General features: G+C 42.2%; 1 protein-coding gene across 1 annotated transcript in view; it reads left to right on the top strand.

The window, feature by feature from the left end:
* The window catches only part of LOC145417542 (uncharacterized), a 104,761-nt gene that overhangs the window by 68,157 nt on the left and 10,553 nt on the right, over positions 1–26,051 (top strand). The window contains exons 7-8 of the mRNA XM_080286252.1: positions 4,736–4,969; positions 20,024–20,165. Of these exons, the coding sequence (XP_080142378.1) occupies positions 4,736–4,969; positions 20,024–20,165 (376 nt within the window). The remainder of the gene's footprint in view (positions 1–4,735; positions 4,970–20,023; positions 20,166–26,051) is intronic.

The raw sequence follows: 26,051 nt of genomic DNA on the forward strand, positions 1-26,051 counted from the left end.
TGTTCATTATCTGGATCCTGGACCTTGACTCCATTAAACCTTTATCCAAATTTACTTCCTATTATCCGAACGTTAAAGTCACCGAGAACTTCGGCCGGCCGGCCGACGCGTTCAGACATTCAACATTGTGGTTGCTGGGCTCGAGCCTTGAGCAGGAGATGGGCTGTAACCCACAACCAGAGCTAAAATGTCCGTCCACCCCTGTAGTGAATGGTCAAAGTCGCATGCTGGTCCGACCACTCCCAACAACCCTCCATCACCTGAGTAATACGATTGTAAACCACAAGTGGTGTCAAAACGTCCATACACATCCCCACCGAATGTCCAAAGTCGCGCAGCCACCGGGCTAAGCCTTTCCCAACTGCTACCACATGTCGAACACAGACCACAAGCCACGAGTACATGTTCGGTGACAGCTGCCATCCGCCTCTCTATCGAATGTCCGATGTCACGTGGCCACCAGGCTCTTTCCCAACTGCCACCACCATTGAACATAGACCACAAGCCACAAGTATATGTTTGGTGACAGCAGCCGTCCGCCATTCCACCAAACATCGAAAGTCCCCGGTCAGGTACCAAGAGTTGTGTTTCCCCATGGCCACTTGGTGTCTAACAGACTGCAAGCCATGAGTAAATATACGGTAGAAGCGCCCGTCCGCTTGTTGACAGAAGGGAGAGAATCCTGCCCACAGCCTCGCTTCTCGCCCCCCCCTCATCCCTCCTCCATACCCTCCCGGCTCCCCCTCACTCCCTCAGTCCCTACCCTCCTCCATGGTAATAACACTGACCCGTGACTTTTCAAATTTTTTTGCGATTTATTTGACTACTAATGGTCATATCAAAATTCAGCAAAATCCACGAGAAATCTCATGAAATTCTGCATCTAGACATATGCATAACTCTTGGAAAGTGCCAGGAAGATTTTGCTCTAGGATGGTGGGAAGTTATGTGAAGGTAGGTTTTACTTCTGAACACTTTATTCTCACTGCATTTCAGTATTTTATTTATCAGTTTTATGTATTGTTATTAGCTTATCTTATAGTATAAACACCAGTGAAGATGATGGTATACCATTTATACCGGTATAACCAATATCCAGTGGCATATTTGGTCGTGGAATTTTTTTTGGAGCCCCGGGAGCAATTACTCGTCATAGGTAACTGATTTTCAAACCGTCTTCAGGTTTTTTGTGGATTTTTGTTGGTTATTCAGTGTTTTCTTGATATTTGGCATTAATATGGATAATCCTATGTGTGTTTTGATGTCTCAACATGGCAGAATGACCGGAAAACCGTGTCAAAATTAGGAGAGGTACTGTACATACAGTAGTGTATAGGTCGGGTGTTTTTTTTTTATCGTTTTGTTGGTGTTGAGCATTAATTTGGATATTCCTACTTGTGTTTTGATGTCAAAATATGGCAGAATGACCAGAAAACACTTCCAAAATAAGGAGTGGTACTGTACATACAGTAGTGTATAGTTAGGGTGTTTTTTAGTATTCAGTGGTTTTCTGCATGGTTTTCTTGGTGTTTAGCATTACTTTGGATATTCGTATATGTGTTTTGATGTCTATATATGGCAGATTGACCTGAAAACAGTGCCAAAATAATGAGGGGTACTGTACATACAATAGTGTTTGGGTAGGGTGTTTTTTTGTTTGTGTGTGTGTGTGTGTGTGTGTGTGTGTGTGTATTGACCTAATTGTATTTACCTAATTGTGGTATACAGGAAATGAGCTACGCTCGTGGGGTCCCGTCTCTGTTTCTCAGTAAGTCAAATTTAGCTTTAAACTCGTTTAAGTTTTTAGACTGGACGATCTCTTTGTCCAGGCTATTCCACAGGTCTGTACATCTATAAGGAAAACTGTATTTCTTGATATCCTTCAAGTAGCTTGGTTTCTTCAGTTTCATTCCGTGTCCTCTTGTTGCTCTTTTATCCCATAAAAACAGATCTTCTCTGTCAATATTATCTACTCCCACCATGGTCCTGAACACAGCAATCATGTTGCCTCTTTTTTTCCTTTCTTCTAAGGAAGGCAAATCCAGCTTTTCCAGCCTCTCTGTGTACGACATCTGCCAGACTGGGGACCATCTTGGTTGCTGTTCTTTGTATTCTTTCAATCTTGTATATATCTTTCTTTTTGTGTGGTGTCCACACTACTGCTGCATATTCTAACCTGGAGCGAATCATGGCCACTATCAATTTTTTCATCATCTCTTCATCCATATAATGAAAAGCTACTCTTATGTTTGTCAGGAGTTTATATGTCTCTCTAACTGTCTTGTTAATGTGTTTTTCAGGTGACAAACTGTCCTGGACCAGCACTCCCAAATCTTTCTCTTCTCTCGCTTTTGTGATTGTTTCATTACCCATCAAATATTTCAGTGATGGCCTATTGGTACTTTTATCCATTTCCAATAGTTTACATATCTTTGCGTTGAATTTCATTTCCCACATCCGGCTCCAATCATGTATCCTATCCAGATTCTCCTGCAGCATTTTACAATCCTCCCTAACCTCTACCTTTGTCAAGATCTTTGCATCATCAGCAAACAGACTTGCATAACTGTTCACTCCATCTACCATATCATTTACGTAAATCAGGAACATTACTGGCTCCAACACCGAGCCCTGTGGGACTCCACTTGTCCTAATTTGTCTCTCTATCAAAAAGTCTCTCATCCATTCCAGGAGGTTTCCCTTCAGTCCTCCTATATGCTCTTGTTTCCTCATTAGTCTCTTATGGGGTACCTTGTCGAAGACCTCCAAATCTAAATACAGTACACACAATCCATCTAACCGTCTCTTTCCTGTAGCACGTCAATCGCTCTTGAGTAAAAGCTCAACAAGTTGGAAGCACATGACCTTCCACTTCTGAATTCCAACTGACTTTCATCTAAAATTTGCAATGCTTTCAGATATTTTATTCATCTATCTCTCAGGATTCTTTCGCACAATTTTGCGACCATGCTGTTTAGGAACACTGGTCTATAATTCAGGGGTTCTTCCTTGTTTCCTCCCTTATAAATTGGTACCACATTTGCCCTCTTCCATTCTTGAGGCACTTTCCCCTCACGATTAATCTGTGAATCTTATCCACCAGTTGTTCTCTGCATTCCTTCAGTACTCAGTTTGAGATTCCATCAGGTCCTGGAGCTTTCCTTACATCTTGGGTTTCCAGTAATTTATACACTTCCTGTACTTCCACGTTTATATCTTTTATCACTACTTTTCTAATCACTCCCTTCTCTTCCACAAACTCCATTTCATTATTGAAAACTGATTGGAAACATTTGTTCATCATTTCAGCTTGCATTGCCACATCTTTATAGACCTCTCCTTCTACTTTCAGTTTGGTGATTCCTTCCTTTTGTTTCAATTCTCCATTGACAAATCTATAAAACAGTTTGGGTTCATCCTTACATTTGTCTATTATATCTTTTTCAAAATTCCATTCTTCCTCTCTATGTATTCTTGTATATTCATTTCTAGTTCTTTTATATTCTTCCTTTGTTCTGTTATTACCCTTTTTTTTTTCCTGTTATTCCACGCCATGTCCCTCTCCTTTTTTTGCTATCATACACCTTCTATTAACCCACTCCTTTTTCCTGTTTTCTTTCCCGCTTACTCTTGGCATATATTTTTCCACTCCCTAATTACAGAGGTCTAGAAAGATATCTGACTTCCTCTGTATCTCTCTTGGTTCTCTGAATTTTCTCCAATCTGCATTTTCAAAAAAATTTCTCAGTCCTGTAATGTTTGCTTTCCCAAAGTTGTATCTTCCCTGCCTATAAAGCTGATCTCTTGGCACCACGTTCCCTGTTATCATCTGGAACTCAGTGACCACATGATCACTTTTTCCTATAAGACACAGATATTTCAAAGATTCTATTACATCGGGTTCTTTGGTAAACAGTAAGTCTTATCTTGCTGGTGTGTCCTCACATCGGAACCTTGTCTCTTCTTTGACCCATTGCATCATCACATTGTTCAATGCTATATTTAATAATACAGCGCCCCACTAATCTTCGCTGCCTTCTGAGCCCGATTCCTCCCAGTTCACCTCTTTATAATTAAAGTCATCCATTAAAATTATATTGTTGCTTTTCTCAATAATTTTCTGTATATAACTAGCCATGTCTGACAACATCTCCTGGTATTCATCATCATTCCATGCTCTTGTCATAGGCATATCTCTTGCTATTCTCTCCAGTTTCTAATTTCATATTCTTCACTTCAGCCCTGCCTTTTGCCATTTCCACAGTACACGTATCTACATTTATGTTGTTCTTCACTGCTATCATCACTCCTCCTCCCGTTTTTCCGTCCCTTCTCCACAGTTTGTATTTACCATCTCCCATATGAACATCAATATCTTCTCTTAACTTGGTCTCTACAAAGCAAATAGCAACTATCTAACTTAAGACAGCTCAGTCCCGGATGAGGTGGTTGCAGGCAAATCACCTCCACGTTACCTTGTCCTCCACATGTTCCTTCAGGCTTCCTTCTCTCCAGTTTACATTACCTTCATTCATATATGTGAGAGTTTGTCCTCCCTGCAACTTACACTACATTCATTCATTCATTCATATACTGTATATGAGAGCAAGCCTTCCCTTCAACTCACACTACCTGTATCTCTTAACATGAGCCTCGGTCTCCCCCGCCCCTCTCCCTTTCCTCCTCACCTACATACATAGTCAGTCTCTAATTCTCTTTCCTCCTTCCTTGACAGATTATGGTATGGAAGACAAATTTCAAGCCAGCTGAGCCATGCAACCACCTGAACGAGACAATCCAGCCTGATCCTACCTCTTCACCTGCCACCTCACCCCTGGAGGTTACCATATCAGTGTCCCCCAAGTCCTCGGAGGATGGAGAGGACGAGGAGGAGGTTACTACGATTGATGGGAGGGCCAGAGCTGCTGGAAGGGATGCTCAGGGAGGGACAGTGAATTCAGGAGGGCAGGTTTGTCATTGCCATTGTTATCATATTCACCTTCATAGCTGGATCTTTCCCTTTATCAATACTGTAATTATTACATCAGCAGCAGCAGCAGCATTTCGAGGAGGTGATTTCCATCATTAGAATGAGGATAGGCTCTAGATACCGGAAAAAAGAAAGCATAATATTATGGGAATTTACTAATGTGCCCAGTAGAGATAGACCACACCTCCATCTGTTGATCATTTGATAGTTTTCGCAGTACAGTCACGACTCACCATGCGATGGGATTACATCAAGCGAGACCCCATCGCATAACAATTTATTGTATGCCAAGGTCAGTAGAGTGTAGCATGGGTTCAGTGGGGATAGGAAGGGGGTCTATGACCATGTAACCTTTCAAAAAAAAAATCATCATCATCATCATCTGGACCTCCTTTCCCACCCTAGGGCTGGGTGAGCAGTAGCAACATCCAGACAGCCCAAGTTTGCCCAATCCAGTTGGCCATGCATCCATTCACTCACCATTCAAGCCCCCAGAATCCATGCTTTATCAAAACATTCACCACATTCTGTAGCTTCACATAAACATATCGGATAGAGTCAGTCTGGACGCTGTCACGTTAAAAAGGGGTGCCAAATCACTGATCATGCACTTCTTCTCGCAACATTCATCCAGCCAGCTTGATCTCTTGTCGGTCCTCCAGCCTCACTGACTTCCATTCCTCTCTTCCTCACACATACATCCACCATATCCCTTCACCTTCTCCTTGGCCAACCTCATCTTCTCCCTCCTTCAGATTCGCTCAGGAATACCTTTTTCACCACTCTGTTGTTATCTTTTTTCTCCACATGACCATGCCAGCTCAGTAAACTTTTCAATTCTGGTGTCCACAGACTTCATGACTTCCTCACTCCACATCTTTCACAAATAACATTATTTCATATCCTATCCACACTCTGTACTCCACATACATTCCTCAACAGTCCCATCTCCACTGCTTTCATTCTTGACTTTTCATTTTCATGCCACACCATAGTCTTACATCCATATGTTAAAGTTGGCAATAAAATTCCTTCATGTAAGCCTTGTGCAACTGCAACGCTCAAGACTATGTTTCTTATCAAGGCTTTCATAGCACCAGCTACTTCCCTTCCTGGTATCACTCTACTTTCCACTTGTTTTGCACATTTTCCTCTCTTTTCTCTCACTGTACCCAAGTATTTTAACTTCCTCACCAGTTCTAGTCTCAGTCCTTTCACTGTAACATCACACTGGTAGTCACCTTCTCTCTCAATAACCATCAGTTTACTCTTTTCTACATTTACTCTCAAGGAATGACGCTCACAAACATCAGCAAAACTCTGCACTAGTCTACCAAATTCTTGTCCAGTATTTGCAAGTAGTACACAAGCCCTTGTTTTTCAACCGGTCATTATTCAACAATTCGTTGTTCCAACATTTATAAAAATATACCCCTTTTTTTTCGTGTTTGTTTGTTTGACATGGTTATCCCCGCCATTTTGACAATCCAAACCGCAAACTGTCAGACAGACCGGCTGAACTTCCTAAGTCTCCTGCGCACTGCCCTGCTAATCGGTGGCCTCTTCATCCATCTCCATTTCTGTTTGACCACGTGGAATACTACAGCACCACCATGGCTCCACCCAAGACCCTTACTATTATCCCTGTCAATTGCATTCATATACTCACCTACCTGAGTGATTGTTTTACCATCGCATTGTCGGGTGACGATTGCGCCAGTGATTAACGAACGCTCTTAACACACAGTACTGTTTTGGTGCCAGTTTTACGTAATGCACATCTTAGTTTGCACTAGGTTAGGTAGGTTATAATCATGGGGATCCTGGGAGTGAAGCCACTCAATTAGGTTTCAGCGCCTCCAATTAGGCTTCCACTGCTATTCATGGTTTTATATACATTTGAGTTTGTTTGGTGTGGTGACATCATGTTCAGTCAGCAGGATCAACAGTGAACACGCTGTCAAAGGTGTTCAGGCGGCTTTCTTTAATATCACTAAGTTCTCCAATATTTTTTAAATTGAAAATCAAATGTCAGTCATCTGAGATGTGTGTAGTGCTAAAATATTTTTTCTTGAGAACGTAGGTCTATAAGAAAACAGCTCTAATCCGTGTGTCACTTTCAGTCTTATTTACCTCTGATTTTTTCCATCATCATTGAATTTTTTTTGAATGACGAACATGGTCAGGAACCTAACCCCCCTATTTCTTAACAATCTTATTGGAAAAATTGGTTTGTTATTTGACCAGTTTGGTATTCAACCGCTTTTTATGGAACACATCCCTTTCGAATAGTGGGGAAGAGATGCACTGCATCATCAGGATAAAACAAATTTGAGATATTCCATCCATCACCATTCATTACCAACACCATCACTCTCTCCATAACTCATGTTTTTACTTCTCTCATCACCCCATCCATATATATATAGTGAACAACCTTGGGAACATCACACAACCTTGTTGCACGCCCCCACTGATTGTGAACCATTCACGTAGATGCCCATTTACTATTACACATGCTTCACTACCATCATAAAAACACTTGACAGCACCTAGCAGCTTACCATCTACACTGTACATGTGCAAAACCTTCCACAATCCTTGTCTGTCTACTTTGTCGTATGCTGTTTCCAGAGCCACAAATGCCATAAGCACCTTATATAGTCCTTCTCACAAGCCTTCTCCGCCATCTGTCTTACTGCAAATATTTGATCCACACATCCTCTGCCACTCCTAAAGCCATCCTCTTTATCACTCACTAGGACTTCTGATATCTCCCTTACTTTCTTTATAATAATTCATCCATATACCATTGCTACCACACTCAATAAACTTATGTATACCACAATATTTTTGTAAAGGGTACAGTCACAGCCTTTTTCACGCTGCTTGCACAGTTTCACTCACCCATGCCTTCTTACATATCTCCAACAAGCATTTCATTCCGCTCTCTCCACTACATTTAATCATCGCTTTATACATTGCATGAACCCCAGCTGCTTTCCCATTTTTCGGCTGCTTTACAGCATTCTTCACCTGTATGAGTGTCATGTTTCCTGGCACTACATTCCTTCTCTGCACACCCCAAAACCAATCATGTTTACAGTGGCTCAGCCCTCTCTATACCTGTTCATCAAGCATTCAAAATATTCATTCCATCTGGTCCTTGCTTCATCCCCATGGGTTAATTATCTACCACTTACATCCTTCCCACTTTCACATTTCTTTCTGTTGTCACTTCTACATTTCCGCACCTCTTTCCAGGATAACTTCCTATTTTCAGAGTAATTTGGATTCATTTTTCTTCCTAGATCATCATTTGCCTCCTTCTTTTTCCTCTTTACTAGTCTCTTTACATGCTTCTTGCTCTCAATATATTTTCATTCATCATTCATTCATTCATCATCCAATCCTACGTTGCCCCATGAGGAGCGTAGGAGCTCAGGGCTGGGCAAGTTGGAGCCCGGGGCTAGGCAAGTTGGTCCTGACATTTAAGATGAGAGTGACCAGCCTCACTCATCCCTGAGTGGCATTATGTGAGCAGTAAACCCCAACCACCCCTTGGATATAAATCTTCACCGGCTCAATCCGATTGGAGCTCCATAATTGCCTACTAAACCACCAGGTGCCAAAATTTGGTTATATGGTTACCACCCAGTGTAGTAAATGGTTTCCTTGTGTACGGGAAACCATTTGGCATGTCACTTAGTGCAGAGTCACCCACAGTCAGAAGGAAGAGGAAAGAATGAAGGAAAGAAAGACAGAAGAGGGAATGTAAAGTCACCCGTAGGTAGAGGAACGAGGAAAGAATGAAGGAAAGAAGGACAGAAGAGGATGGAAGGAAAGAAGGATGAAGGAGAAGAAAGGGCAGTCACCCGAGAGCAACACTACATTGAGTGAGTGGATGGTGAGCGCCCCCACCTACCACAAATTTAGTTCCATTTCTCAATTGAACCTCTGTCCTATAACCACTCGAGCCACTTCTTCCTCGTTTTTTCCACTGCTGTCTTAACCGCTTGATCCCACCATGCCATACCTTTCTTCTTTGTTGTTACTCTTGCCACACCACACACCACTTTAGCACCTGACTAAGCAATCCCTGCATTTAATTCCTCCCCTACTTTGGTCCTGTATTCATCTGTCATTTCTTTGATCCTCGGCTTCTCAACATTTTGAGTTTCTCCCTGACTGCTCCTCTCTCTCCTGGTCCTCCTCACTCCTCACAGTTTGATCATGCATACCAAAATCATATGATCTGACAGACCTTCACATCTTTCTCTCACTACCCTCATATCAGCAACCATTCCCAGCATTGACTTCTTTATGAGTATGTAATCAATCAGGCTTCTTTCTACACGATCCCCATTCCCTCTATACCATGTATATTTATGTGCATCTTTGTGTTTGAAATACGAGTTACAAATGCGCAGCCTCCTTTCCTGACACACATCCTTCAGTCACGTCCCATTATCATTTTCTCCTGGTACTCCATTACAACCCATTATGTCATCCTCAGGACCAGTGCCTACTCTTCCATTCATATTGCCCATTACGATCACTTTATAGTTCCTCGCCATTTCTCCCACTGCTTCATCCAGCTCATCCCAATACCTGTCTTTCTCTCTCTCACTCCTGTCATCACACGGTGCATATGCTACAATCACTGCCACTTTCACCTTCTCAAACTTGAACTTGACATACATACATCTTGAGCTGACACTTATGTAATGTTTCATTCCACTTTGCCACACCTCATTCATCAACAAAGCAACTCCATCCTTCCATCTTTCTTACCCATTCATGCCCGATCTTACACATTTAACACCCTCCCACTCCTCCACTTCACACTCTTTCATTTTTGTTTCACACAGTGCCATCACAGCATATCTCTCACGCTTGAACACATTCACTACTTCCACCATCTTGCTTTCCTCATTCACACCTCTCACATTCCACATGGCCATGCGAATATTCCCATTTGGTTGGGGCCCTGGGCAGGTACTGGGCCCTCCGAGGCTCTCCGAAACATTTGCCACGATTTATTGATTTTGGATAGGGGAATCTGGGGGACACTTAACCTGGCCAGAAATCCCTGTTACTTGGTTACCACCTAGCATAGTAAATGGTTTCCTAGGTACAGGAAACTATTTGGCATCTCACTCAGTGTGGAGACCACAAGGCATCCCTATCTTGAGTGAGTGGATGATGGGTGCCCCCGTGTACCTTCCCCCCCCCCCCCCCCAAAAAAAAAAAAAAAAAAAAAAAAAAAAACTCAGTAGTCACACTTTCCACTAGGGGTAGCATCCATGCCAGACATGATATCCAAATTACAAGTTTCAGTACAGTATTCTTTCAATTATCCGGCGTGATTCAGCCAGACCCCCTACTGGATATTGCAAAAATGCCAGGTATTGCATTAGTGCCCCCAACTGGCTGTTCATTCAGATATGAGCCAGATAACATGTCGCCACTGTAAGCTATCCATCTCGATCATCTATCCTAAAAAACTTTACTACAGTATTACCCATGAGTAAAAGATTAAGTATAAAACACAATACAGTGCTGATTCAGTGCATGTAGTACAGTACAGTAATACATTACGTAATCATACCTGAATCTTGAATATGAATAACTTGTCGGGAGGTGTGGGTATAAAGTCCTTTCAGTTTTCATGGCTTTATTCTGAGGCAGACTGTGTACAGGTATCACCTGTGGTGAGCTCTAGAATCTAATTGCCAAGGAGCTGGTATGCTCCCACACTCCCCTAGCTTCAAAGGCACAAAATCAGCAGTTTCATGATGACACTGCGTAGCTCAGCAATATGGGCATGCATTCTGTCACGCAGGTCTTCTCATGTACATGGCTATATAAGGCAATATGTTACATACACTAACATGAACATAAGAGTAAGTAAGGTTGAAAAAATAATGTGTCTGCATCATTTCTAGTTTACAAGGAATTATCTAGTCATTTGTAACAGTTTTCCTCATCTAATAAAAAACAAAAAAAAAATAGTGTCTCCTGACACAATGGGGAAATACATTGATAATGAGTCTCTGTAGATCAAGTATGGAAGAAAAACTGAACGAGGAAATAAGGATTTGGTAGAAAAACGATGAAGTCAGGGCCCTAATCAAAGTCACTGATAATAATGAATAGTAATACATAATGAAAATAATATAGTGATGTCTACATAATGTCTAGTTCACAAGGAATTATCGAATCATCTGTAACATACTCATTTAGTGTTGGATCTGCCACAAAAGCCACAAACTCAGCCAGCATGCAGAACTAATGTACAGTAGTCAGAGCACTAGGGCATGGAGCACTGAGAGGCCACAAGGGAAATAACATCAGCAACGAGCAAGGTATGGGGGAGCTACAGGCTATGTCACAACACTGGGGGGTAGCCACTGCGTGGGTCACAGATGCACAAGGCACAGGTACATCCTCACTATACAGCATCCAGTGGAGAGAATGAGAGGGCAATGGTTGGCTTGGCGCATTGGGTGGGCTGCTTCTGCAATGCATTGTGCTTGGCTGATTGAGTGTTGCTGTGTTGTGGGGTTTGCCTGTGCACCAGTTGGGTCCCGTGTCTGAGCCAGATGATGCACAGCACTGCCGGAAGATGCATAGCCTTGCTGATTGCTTCCCGTTTCTGAGCCAGATATTGCCTAATTTCACCGGATATTGTTTTAATAGAACTGAGCAGAAAGCGCCGGATATAGTGACAACGGATAGTTGAGAGATTACTGTATTTCACACAAAAGTATAAACGCTTGACTTAAAACTGCGCACTGACCGCACTGAACTCTCTGTTATCTGGCATAATTCAGCCAAGCCCAATGCCGGATATTGCATAGTGTCCCCCATTGGCTCAGTATTTGGCACTGATGCGGATGTTGCATTATTATCCATCTCAACCTTCTATCCTAAAACTTTCCCATGAGTAAATGATGAAAATGCATAGAGTAATAATAAAATACAGTAATATAGTAATGCATTGCCAGTTGGCCACAATTTATGAGCTGGTTGACACACCTCGATGCCAGATGTTGCATAGAACCACCAGTTATGTTCCATTTTGGTGGTGGATATTGCCTTAATAGAGTGGTAGGTGGGGCGCCCATCATTCACCCTCTTAGTGTGGCAGTACTCCGTTTTATGGTAGCTCCACATTAATTGGCAAGCCAAATGATTTCCTGTGTACCAGGAAATCTTTTACAACATTGGGTGGTAACCTTAAGTTACCACCCAACCAACGCATGTTCCCTACCTGTCAGCAAGTGGGTTGGAGGAGAGTCAGTGCCCCTCCCCAGAAAACAAGTAACTAAAAATACAAACAAGAAGCCGCAGACCAGGACTGACCAACAGGTGACGACTAAGGACTGAACAAAGGACGTGGTATGGATTACGACGTGGAATGTAAGAGGTGCGAATGATGAGGTGAAAGAGAGATTGTCCAGGTGCTGGAGGGTGCAAAAGTGGACATATGTGAACTAACTGAGACTAAATGGAGAGATGAGAGTGTGAGAGCGTGGGAGTATGGATGGGGTATATGTGCAGGAGTAGGTGAAAATGAGCAGGCAAAAGAAGGTTTATGTATTGTTGTGTGCAAGAGATGGAAGGAGAATAGAAGAGAGCATGGATCACAGGGCTCTTGTTTGGAGAGCCACAGCTTGCAAATGGGAGGATTTTTTCCCCTTGGCGAACAAATTTTACATGCAAGTCGCCTTTTGGCGAGAAGAAAATACATCCACTTCAAAACCCAGTAAACTACAAAATAAGTTAATCTCACTTCTATCTATCTATCTATTCCCAGACGCCATAATCCCGTATGGGGTGGCCATTTGACTCAGAGTTACTTGTTTTACAGGGAGGGGCACTAACCCTCCACAAACCCACTTGACACGTAGGGAGCATGTATGGTTTGGTTATATGGTTACCACCCAGCGTTGTAAATGGTTTCTTGGCTTACAGGAAACCATTTGGCTTGTCACTCAATGTAAAGCTAAATGAACAAAGAAGCACATTGTGATCGATTATCAAGTCTTTCCTTGTTGCCATTGTGAAAGTTTAAAACGTCATTTTATGGTTCTAATCATCACAGTGTGTATATAAATAATTTATTGCTGGTAAAATATTTCAGCTCATAGTCAGTTTGGCTACTAAAAATTTATTTGGCTCGTAAATCTTAAACCTTAGGAGGCAAATGGCTTGCAACCATCGGCAGTTAGCAGGAGCCCTGGATCACTTGGTTCAAGGATTGTGGGTAAGATTGATAGGAGGACTACAAATATGGGCAGTTGTGTGTGTGTGTGTATGTGCCAATGCAAGATTGTGCAAGTGGAGTGAGAGAAGAGTTCTGGGCAAATGTGGAAGCATGCGTGAGAAAGTTTGAAAGGAATGAGAGTGTGATTTTGATAAGAGATATGAATGGAAAAGTAGGGAATGTGAGAGTGCATGGAGTAATTGGTGAGTGAGGTGTGCCTGCAGAAATGGGTAAGAATGGCAGTGCTCTAGTGGAGATTTGTGTGGGGAGGGATTGGTGATAGCCAATACCCTATTTAGACACAAAATGATCCACAGGTATATGTGGTGAGTGATGAGAAGGGAGGGTTGTGATCTAAGTGAACGGAAGGCAGTGATGGTTTATGTGTGTGAGGATGACAGAATGAGACAGTATTTAATGGATGCAAGAGCATACAGAGGTTGGGGAAGTGGACTCTCTGACCACCATGTGGTGGTGGCAAAAGTCAAGGTTCAAATGCAATGAAAGAACAGGAGGAGGGAAGAACAAGAAGTAGTAGTCCGTACAAGGAGGGTAGAAACGTTGCAAGAGAATGGAAAAATGGCAGAATATAATAGAGAAAAGGAGGAGTGATTGGGTAAATATGATTTGGTGCAGATTGTCACGGGGGGAAGTGGAAATATGAATAAAAAGCAAATAAATAGTCGGTTGACACAAAGGAATCAACTTGTGAAATCAAGTAATGACTTCAGAGCATCTGAGGGTTGGCTCTTCTGGTTCAAACTTCGATATGGACTTACTGGCCGTAAGGCAGATGGCGAGGCTTTGGACGTGACAGTGGAGGATGTTGAGCTGTTTTGCCAGAAAGTGCAGCACCTAATTGAGAAGGAGGGGCTTGCTTTCGGTCAGGTTTACAATGGTGATGAAATTTGCCTGTTCTTTCGCTTTGTGCCCACCAACACCTTGGCAGAAGAGACTGAGGAGGCTGTACCTGATCGGAAGTTGTCCAAATCAACTTCTCTCGATGTTGTGTTGTGGCAATGTTAACAGGATGCACCGCCTTAAACGCACTATTGCTGAACTTGCAAAACAGCCAAATTGTCTCTGTAGGTTGATGGATAGCCTGCCTGTTGTGTGGTGCCATTCTGTGAAGGCCTGGTTTACTGCAAAGATCTTCAGAGATTGATTCCACAGACACTTTGTCAAGGAGGTTATCTGTAATCAAACGGAGGAACTTGGTATCCCTCGTGGCCAGGTGAAGGCTCTCCTTATCCTCGTCAATGCCCCTGCGCATCCATCGGAGATGGATTTGGCTGCTGATGACAGTCACACTAGGTGCGTGTTTCTGCCACCTAATATACTGCATTCATTCAACCAATGGACCAGGATGTTATCATGTTGGCCAGGAGACTGTACCATCGGAGGTTCCTCGATGAGGTGATGGTGGTGTTGGAGGACGAGGAAGGGGTCGACACACGTGGGGAGCAGACCTTTGGAGAATCTGCAGCATTACAACATCAAATCTGCGGTGTTCAACTGGGCCAGTGCTTGGAAGGAAGTCTCCATTAAAACCTTGGAAACTGATTCCTCTCGTCTCCTTCAGGGATGCGAGGCCGTGCGCGAATTTGAAGGATGTGATATGGATGATTTCCACCTTTGACTACGAAACTCAGGTGAGAATGACAACTTCAACGATGTGAGGGATTGGTTGGACGACAACATCAGTGATCCAAGTTATCAGATGTTGTCTGATGAGGAGATCACCACTGCTGTCTCTGTGGGGCAGACAGAGGAAAGCTATGAGAAAGAGGCCTCTGACTCTGGGTCCATCACTCCCTCACCTTGGTGCATTGTGGGCTGGCATTGAGCAGGTGCTCGAGTATGCCAAGCACCCTCATTGTGACAGGGAGTTGGTGCCACTCAAGCTGGCAATGGATCTGTGGGCAGTCAGGGCCGCTGTCAACTTCCGACAAAATCGCCACACCTATCATTAGACATAGATCGACACCTTCTTTAAGCCCACCACCCCCACGAGTGCCAGCCCCCTCTCCCCACCACGACCTCCACCACCCGCTCAACCCCAGTCTTCGCTCTCGGACCCACAACCGAGCACATCGATAGTCGTTGAGTCGCCGTTAGACATGAGCTTGCAGCTATCTTCAGAGTACTGAGGTGAGAAGGGCTTCATCACCTTGCCACACGTCCTCGTTCATCGGCTGACTTCAGCAGATGGAAGAGGAGGAGTTCTTTGTCTTTTTCTAGGTGGCTGTGTTAGCCACTAGAACACATGAGATACCTTGTGGACCTGCTGCAACCTGGTGGGCTACGACGCCTGTCTGCCGTTCACTGGGTGGTGAGTGTACTTTGTTTTTTAAAAATAGTTTTTATTGTTTGTCTATCGATTTCTTAGTGTTTAGGATTATATTGGTTATTGCAATGTATGTTTTGATGTCTAAAAGCAGCTGAAAGACCACAGAACACTGCCAAAATTAGGAGTGGTACTGTGTATATATATATATATACTGTATACAGTATATATATATATATATATTTTTTTTTTCTCCAGTGTTTTCTTAGTGTTTAGGATTATTTTGCATAATGCAATGTGTTTTGATGTCTAAAAACAGCTGAAAAACTGCAAAACACTGCCAAAATTATGAGTAGAGATGTACTGATGTATCGGTGTTGGTGGAATCAGCCCATTTTTAGAATATCGGAATCGGTATTGGCTGATTTTCTGCTGATACTACCGATACCTTTTAAAAGGAGTTTAATGCATAGCATATCACTCACTGGAAGTTATTTTGTTAAAAAGAAATTGAATGTTTTATAGGGATGAGAAATAAATTATTGGTCATATCCAATTATTTAGTATCATATTATACTGAGTACAGTACATGGTGCTTAGTAATATAGTACTGTACGTACATTCTTTGGAAATGAACCACATCTGCCACCATGGACATGTATGAGACAGGTTGGTAGTCCCGCATCAGCAGCTCAGGGCCCTGCCACAGCCCTCAGACGGCTGGCACCACCCTCCCTCACAGGTATCAGTATCGGCCCAATTTTGTGGTATCGGTATCGGTCAAAATTTTGGTATCGGTACATCTCTAATTAGGAGGGGTACTGTGCATATTGGTAGGGTTTTTTGTTTGTTTGTTTGTTGTTTATGCAGTGTTTTCTTGGTGTTTAGGATTACCTGCATATTGCCTATTCCAATGTGTGTTTTGATATTTAAAGACTGCAGAACACTGCTAATATTAGGAAGGGTGCTATACTTATTGGTAGGGTTGTGCTTTTTTTTTTTTTTAATAGGATTATATTCCATATTCCAATATGTGTTTTTATGTCTTAAAAGAGCCCGAAGACCGCAGAACACTGCCAAAATTAGGAGAGGTACTGTACATATTGTTCCCCCCCCCCCCCAAGGATTATATTGCATATTGCATTGTGTGTTTTGATGTCTAAATACAGTAGGCTCGCACAGTGCGCGAAAGATTGGGCGGTCCACGACCTCGCGCACTGGGAATTCGCGTACTGGCAATACATAATCTTATGGTAATAATTACATATGGGTGGTACCCCCTCATACCTGGACATTTTTTGGCCCTTAGAGACATAATAAAGGTCATATTTTTCAGACATTGTACTAAAGCTATAGCTACAATAACAAAAATATGGGTAGTCACCTTAACAACAGTAGACAACAGGCCTGATGACCTTAAATAACAGGGGTTCTGAGGTGCGGCAACACTTACAGCGCCGCACTCCCCACCGCACCTCCCACTGCACCAACACTTCCCTCCACAGGCTTCTCTTGAGCACCTTCCCCAGGAGCATCAAAGTCACTCACTTCGGCCATAAACCCTTCAAAGTCCAATGCTGACACTTCTGACATTGCATCCTCTTCATCCTCAACAGTAGAATGCCTGGGAATTTCTGCACATCAACATGACGACACGTGACACGCTATGTGGGGGTGGTCGCGCACTAATAGAAAATGGCATTTTAGAGCCACTCCTTGCCTCTGCCTCGCGTTCTGTGTGGTAAACTCGCGCATTCAAGGGTTTTTGGTTATGATTTTTGGTCACTCGCGCACAATGCGAATTGCGCACTGTGCGAACCTACTGTACAGCTAAAAGACTGCAAAACTGCCAGAATAAGGAGGGGCACTGTACATATAGGTTGGGTATAGGTAGTAGGTTGGGTATACTGTAGGTAGGGTATGGGTACATTAGAGGATATTGCTTCATATCCGGACAGTGCTCATATCCGGTTATGCCTTTGGCTCTGTTATGTCGGATAATCGAAGGATTACTATCTGTCTATCTATCTATCTATCTATATATATATACTGTACATAAACATAACACTCCCATATTATTCATGTGAGGTGGTGGAACCCAAGGTTAAGCTAAAAGGGGGACACTTTGCTTCTGTTTGGTTCTGGATCATGGACTTGATTACTACAGATCGTGAAACATGAATACAGAAACTTTTGTGAAAAATTAAACTGGTTCCATAGTCAATAGCTAACTACTCTTATGACTCCAGGCACATTCTGCTGCCTTACCACCAAGTAAGTTCTGACGCTTTTGAGCATTACACAAGTTACATAATATACATGTGCAGGTGCTGAGCAGAGAATATTCAAAGTAGGGAGGTGAGGAGGGAGGTTTGTTGTGGCAGGAAAACATGTGATGCGATGCCTACCTCTTTCCAGTGCATCTTTCATTCATTCATTCATTGCCAGACGCCCTGTATCCCAAACGGGTGGCCAACGGCTTAGAGTTAATTCTTTATTTTTATATATATTTTTTTGATGATGTTGAGTCAGTCACTGCTTGGTTACCAGTACATTGATTATCATTTAGAAATATGATGCACAGATTTTACTGAGGATAATTATGGCCCATTTCATTTGGGTTGTTCCTGCTCAGGCATCAGCTGTTTGAAAGTTTATATAACTATAAAGCCCCCCAAATATTAATTATTGTTCAGAATTGTAATGATGTTTTCGTGTTGAGAAAAATTTTGGCACTCCTTGAATTGGATTGTTCTTTTTCGTGTGATCAGTGGATGGGTATTTCCTACTCAGCTTCTGATAAACAAGATGTATGAGCATCAAGAGTCTTCTGACCTGTTTCATTTATAAGAAGACTGATAGATTTACTTGTGTATGGATTCTGTCAGTGTATGACTTATACACCCATACCCTGATTTCTGACGCATCGATAACTGACGATCCACCAGACCAAACAAAAGAAATGGGGTAACATTCTCGCAATCTGAACAACCATCTATTTGCTAGTCCGAACACTCCACTCCTCGCTAGGTTTGAAACGAGCGTGTCTGAACAGGAGGTAGTGGTTAACACATCTCTCCCTGTCCTACCTCTATCCCCTTTCTTCTCCCCCCATCCCTCCTCCATCCCCCACCATGCTCAGCATTGCCAGGCATGTCTCCTCCTCCATCCCCCCCACCCTCCCCCATCCCCAGTTGTCTAACTCTCCATCCCCCCACCCTCCCCCACTCCAGCTTGTCTCCCGAGTGTGTGTGTGTGTGTGTGTGTGTGTGAGAGAGAGAGAGAGTGGTGGAGTGAGTGAGTGAGAGTGTGAATCAGTGAGTGTGAGTGAGTGAGTGTGAATCAGTGAGAGAGAGTGAGCCAGTGAGAGTGAGTCAGTGAGTGAGACTGGGTGGGGAGGGGATAGTAGGGAAGTTTGGCTTTCTTGTCTTCCTCCCTGTTCCTCTGTCCTCCTACACCCCTGCTTGTCTCCCTCCCCATCCCCCTGCCCTCCCTCACCCCCACTTGGCACACTGCCAGCTGCCTGCCTGTCAGTTGTCCAGATGCATCTCATACCGCACGTCCTAACCACCTTACCTTCCTGCATGTGATGGTTGATGTCTCATTTTTTAGCAATAGTATTGTTTATGAGGATAATGACATTGCCTATGGTGTTTCTATGTCAGTCTTTATTGATCAAGTAAGGTATATGAGAGTTTGGGAGAATGCCTGGAACGCATGTCTTTTCTCCAGTATCTTATGGGGAAAATTGTTTCGATATCTGACATACTTGCTGACTGAACACTCCCACTAGTACACAACACTGCCAGAAATCGGTGTGTGGGTGTATTTTTAGATATTCTTGAAGTGGAAAGGTCAATTTTTTTAGCATGGAGATTGAACCTGCTGTGTTTATATACATTCTGTATACTGTAACTGAAATAAAGATGGCCTGCCCGACTTCGGTTGAATGTGATCACTCAGTTCATCATGTCATCTGCATGTCAGTCCTTAATTTCATGTGGTCTAGCCTCATGGTTGACATGAGAATTAGTGTGTAAGGCAAACATTGTCTGGATAACATAAAGCTCGAAAGTAAGCACGTATAGTGCACCCCATCAATGCATGCTTAAATATGGAATACCTTTTCTTACCTACCTAATTTCTTAGTGATGAATAGGGTTAGGATGATGGTGAAACTGTTTTTATCATTTTGCCTTAATGCTCTATCTTTGCTTCTGCATCCTTATCTCACCCCATCTGCAAGGTGAGAATTAGGGTTGGGATGATGATACTGATTCAGCATTTCCTTGTTATAAGCTACTATTTCTATTTTCCTTTTTGCCTGCTCAGTTCCTTTTGATGCATGTAGAGATGGTTTATTAGTTCCTCAATTTGCAGTACATATCAGTTGCATGGGTAAAGGTGTGTTATTTTTAAATGCATCCCTGACTGATTGTGAGGTTTGACTGAATTTCATATTCTGCCTTCTCAGACCATTGGTGGGAGTGATGGACCAGACATTGCAGCGAGTCTGGAGTACATCAAGACACAGCTGGACACTCTGACGCAAACAGTAGTCATCTTGGAGCAACGGTTGTCTCTGGCAGAGAACAAGATTAGTGCACTTGTTAACAGTCAGCATAATAAAGAGTTGTAAACAGCATGTGGACAGCCACTGAGAACAGAATGGTAACTTAATGATTGCTGAAGCTGTTTAAAACTAAGTAGTGTAAAGCATTTTTGATGGCTCAGTATACAGTCATCCCTTAACATTCGCGGTTTTAATGTCTCTGGCAGAGAACAAGATTAGTGCACTTGTTAACAGTCAGCATAATAAAAAGTTGTAAACAGCATGTGGACAGCCACTGAGAACAGAATGGTAACTTAATGATTGCTGAAGTTGCTTAAAACTAAGTAGTGTAAAGCATTTTTGATGGTTCAGTATACAGTCATCTCTTAACATTCACGGCTTTGAATATCTGCGGATGGCTGCAGAAAAAAAAAATTATCTCATTGAACTCTGCTGACACTGTAACATTATCCCAGGCACAGTTTGTGGCTGTTTTAGTACAGTAATGGCATCATCCAGTGAATGAAATATACTGTAACACTCTTCCTTTTGGAGGGTGCTGGGATGAGTACAGTTGTCAGAGAGGCCATGAAGGTGTACACTCTTCATTATTTTCAACTTTTAGTGTTCTTGTATTAAATAAAGTAGTTGTTTAGTGTTCTTGTATTAAATAAAGTGGTTGTAAACATGCACATAGGGTTTTTCTTTAGTTATATAAGAAAATGGGGGGTCCAGAGGTATTTTTAAGGGGGGGCAGCAGATATCCTTGGATTTTTAACATTCGCTGGTGTCAGTGTTACCTAACCCCCACGAATGTTAAGGGATGACTGTATTGAATTTTACTGACAATGCAATATGGTGACATATTTTTTCATTTTATTCATGCTGTCCCCAGATGCATTTATACTGCTAAGAAAAGACCTCAAATACCTAAAGGGTTAGTAAAGTCAGCATCTAACCCTTTAAGTTTTGAAATTCTCATGTGAGTTGAATAAGATCATTTGAAATATCAAGTATAGGCTTATAAATACATCTTTGGATTGATGGTGTTAATAAACAAGGTGGGCCAAAAGTGAGAACATGTTTGGTAAATTTGAGTTTTGTTGAGTCAGAGTAAGCTCAGGTAGTGTACTTGTAGTTCTTATTATGTTTGTTTTTCATAAATGAATAAGATCCATCAACAGCACAGGTACATTTAAGTTTGTCTGGCATATTACTCACCCTGTACAGTGGACCCTCGATTAACTGACCCACTCACTGACCCATCTTACTGATGCTTCACGTTACTGCTGATGAGTTGACAGAGTGAGTCAGACGAAGAAAGGGAGAATATGGGGATAGGAGAATTACAGGATGGGAATGAGTGTGCAGAAGTGAGTGAAAGTTAATGATGGAGGGTAAGTGTATGAATGAGTAGTATGAGAGTGAGTTGTTAAGAGTGAGTGATAAAGGGATTTAATCCCCAAGCTAGGCAACAATGGCCATATAACCCCGCTAAGTTACAGGAGGGAGCTACCCCCTCCCAGCATGGCAGTCCCGGGTGAGACTCAAACCTGCGACCTCCCAGCCACGAGCTCGATGCTCTACCACTGAGCTACTGCACCCCCAAGAGTGCGTGATAGTGAATGAGAATGAATGAGTTTAAGTGTGAAAGTGACTGGATGAGCAGTGCTGGGAGAGAAAGAGAGTGTGTGTGTGTGTGTGTGTGTGTGTGTGCGTGCGTGCGTGCATGCGTGCGTGCGTGCGTGCGTGCGTGTGTGTGTGTGCATTACCCTCCATTATCCAGCTTTTCTGATTATTTGACCACAACCCCGATAATTGAGGATCACTGAATTCTTACAGCTTGGATTTCATCAAACTAAGACTCAAGTTTGATGATTAAAAATGTGAGTACCAGTTACTTAAAAAGTAGAAGTTTGTAAGGAATGTTTTATAAGCACAAATATTTCATACATAGAGAACAATATACTTAAGGTATATACAGCATTGAAGCTAATTGACACTAGACAAAGAATCTGAAGTCTTTTAAGACTAGTTTGTTTTGGGACCAACAGTTCTTATTCAGCTTTTTTTTTTTAATTGACGTTTTGTTTAATATATATTGCTTTCTTCAGAATACTGTATGTTCAGCATTGCTGTGTTCGTGAAAAACCTTTCATTGTGAAGTGTATTTATCATGCTTTAAGACCTGTAACTAGACATCTAATTCATCCATGTGGTTATTTTAAAAATGCCTCTCAGCCTCATTATCATTACTTAGCACTACTTTCCTTACTGCCATTTAAGTAAGCCTTCATTTTTGTCATTCTGTAACATTCATTGCTGAATAAGATTATCTGGCAGTAGCCGGAATAAGATACTCAAGTTGTCCTGACTATTAGAGGATTAATGGTTTGTTCATTCATTTATAAAGGTTCCAGTCACACTTGCATGCATTGGTATTGGACACCTAATGACAGCTCTCCATTCTACGTCATATCCAGCAGCCTCTCTGTTTAGTTGCTTATCCCTGAGGTGACCTCTGTGACCTTGTCCCAATTTCATTTATATTTTCCTGTCTCATGCAGGTCTACCCTCAGTGCTCACCCTCCTTACCCTTTGCACCCAGTTCCCAACCTCCATCCTCTCCACATGCCTAGCCCATCTTAATCTACTTCTTCACATCACAACATTAACTTTCTTCAAGTCCCATCCTTCCTCGTTACTCATCATTTGCAGTCCTACCTCCTCCAGGCCTGTCATTCATGTAATCATTCTGATTCCTATACTTTTGAGCCCATGAATATCCTTCTCCTTCACCTCCCAAATCTCACCATCATGCAGCATTAAACTAACATGCTGTATACAAGGACCCCTTTGCATGGAGGGAGAGCCCTTTCAGTGTCAGGAGGGACAAGAAGTCCCTGAACTTATTCCAATCACTTCTTACCCTCGTTATGAGCATGTTCCAGCCCCACCTCCAGCACATATCGTGTCCCACAAATAACAACTCCTCCACACACTTCAGATACTCACTAGCACTACGACTTATTGAACTTATTCCAGTCTTCCCTTACTTTTGTTACTGAGCAAGTTCCAGCCTCACCCTCAGCACATATAATGTCCTCAAACAACAACAACTCCACAACTCCACATACTTGAGAGGCTTAGTAGCAAGGTTAATCCTTTCTAATCTCTGCATCAGTCTGCTCTCTGTTACATAAGGCACACACAAATCAGCATAATTTTGCAGCCTATGTCTAATACCACTACATCTCTTATGCACTCATTTATCATGAACACTGCATAAAGTGGAGTTACTTCCCACACCTTTGTGGCAAACTCCATATGGCCACACTCCTGCTTGGACAGTATCATCACCTGCCCTTGATATAATCACTTCTGTTTTATCGGCAGGCACTCTGAAACCCGTATACCTCATTCCATCTCCACTTCCCTGATTCTTTCTTCCATTACCCTCTCATTCTCTGCAGTCAACACCAGGTCATCAACATGCAATACCTCCCATGGGAGTCCACTTCTGCAGTCATAGTAGACAGCATCAAGCACCATAATAAACAAGAAGGGGCTTATAACTGACTCCTAATGCATACGAACATTCATGGAAAACTCATCACTCACCTGAGTGTAAGTACCCTTGTACATTGCCATAGGCACTCAAACCAACCACACCTCAGTCCCAAGCTTTCTCATTGCCCACTTCACCTTTTCCCTGGACAGTATGACAAAAGCCATCTCCAGATCAACAGAAACAAAGTATAATGCTCATCCTTCCTGTGCAGTGTATTTTTGTAGAAGCTGTCGAACAGCGAATATTGCACCAGTGGTCCCTTTGCCTGGTATAAACTCAAACTGCATATCATCATTATTCACTGTTTCATTTATCATGCCTTCCAGAACTCTCTCCAGTACCTTCATTATCAGGTCCAAAGCTTTATGTTTCAATAATTTCCTCTTGCCAGGGCTTCATTCTTCCTCTTGTACACAGTTACAGTCACACTGTTCAACCAGTCATGTGGAACAACACATTCATATGTAATAGAATTTATCAGATTAGTACAGTAACTAAAACCACGCTTATTATCTCTGGAGGCCCTCCACTTCTCAGCAGTCTTTTGTGACACACTCTCTGCCTTCCCCAGCCACATTCTCTCTAGTGCCCTGCACCCGGTACCAACATCAGCAGCCTTCTTTGACTCTTGGCTGAGTAATATCTTATGGAATTAGTTTGGTATATAGAGTAATTAAATTATCCAGACCATGAAAATGTCAGTAGAGACATATGAGAATTTTGCCATGAGGATATGAGGAATATGTAAGGAAACAGGGAAAACAGTGAAAGGAAATGTTATTACGATAACAGGTAAGAAAAAGTTATTTTGATAACAAAGTCTTCATCGAATTTAGTCTTACATTCATTCATTTATCATCCAAGCCATAATATTCTTGGTTCCATCCCTTAAGCTGTACCATATGTCTTTGAAATACTGTAATGCGAAATTGGATTAGGATGATGAGAAATGGTTAGAAGAAACGAAAATGAGTGGTGGTACAGGGGCTTGAAGGATTTTTTTTCTTTCTTTTACTGTGAATGAACCTTGGAATTAGATGTTTGGCAATAGACAGATAAATGACTGTTTTCTACTTTGGGTGTGTGTTAGGTGATGCCATACTTTCAGAGGCTTGGCTGATGTGTGAATGATGTGGTGGACCTTATCACTGTGCACACTTGAATATCTCACCTGCTTTTCTTCTTTCTATTTCTTCGTTTTTAGATCCTACTTCACCCCATTTTTTTTTGGTGGATATAGGGTTGGGATGATGATGTGTCACATAACTGGTTTGCACCATGGTTTTCATGCAGTGAATACAGTACTGTCCACCATTGCAGGAAGTTTAGATGGTATAATGATAAGTACATTTAGAGTTATATGCTTTCTGTTATCCCTAAATAGCCTTTTGTTTGTTTTGTTTTATTTCAATTTGAAAAGCTTTGTAGATGCATGCATGTGTCAGTTTTGTTCACCTGATGGTGATTCTTCATGCTGCACAGTCTCTGGTCACATCTGTGTTCATTTTCTTAATCCTGGGATCATTTTGTAGGATCTCATCCCAAGTCGTCTAGCAGCACTTCTTGTTGCTGTACTTTCGACATTCACATTTTATTTTTTTTTTTACCCCTGGCATATCTAGATACCTCAGTCTCCTCTGTGTACGGTATCACATTACATGACCAGCACCTTTGCAGTTTCTTAGCAGTGAATTAAGGTTAAGCCCAGAATGTTGGTTGTTGTGTTATACTGTAGCATGAGGCTGAGATTATGGAAGAAGGTGAATGGAGGTGTGGTCTATTTTGGCCAGGTACACTGGTAGTAGTTCAACCTTTGTGTTTTACATACGCCTAGATCTAAATCCATACCATCCCTTTTTGAGCACTGGGAAATAGGTTTGGGTGATATAGAATAAAGTCCTATTGTCATATTTAGAACTGCTGCCTTGCCTCATTTACCTCTCTTTTGCCCATAGTAAGGTTAATACTCTATCATTATTTTGAGAGAAGCCAGGGATGAATAAATGGAAAATTAAAATATGGAGGCCAGAATACAAAATATCTTGGTTCCTTTAGTCTAGTAATATCTTTTTAATCCCTTCAGCCCAATTATATATTGTTTTATTCAAGGTGCCCCCAGACATTATTATTCAGCTAATGGAGAAACATCTGGTTTTGAATGGACTAACCCCTTCGTGCATCATGACTTAAAATGAGTCAAAACAGTGGTAGGCTGAAGAGGAACCGATGACGCACTTGCAGTGGTGATCTGAAGGGATGCCAATTAGGCAGGTCTGGACAAAAATATTCACCAAAAATTGTATTAGCATGAAATGCGTCAGTATTTGGTGTGTCATAGGGGAGGGTGTCTATTTCCAGGCCAACACTCTCAAATAGTCT

The sequence above is a fragment of the Coenobita brevimanus genome, chromosome 110, assembly GCF_032717465.1.
Source record: "Coenobita brevimanus isolate Jiangsu-jjx chromosome 110, ASM3271746v2, whole genome shotgun sequence".
NCBI lineage: Eukaryota > Metazoa > Arthropoda > Malacostraca > Decapoda > Coenobitidae > Coenobita > Coenobita brevimanus.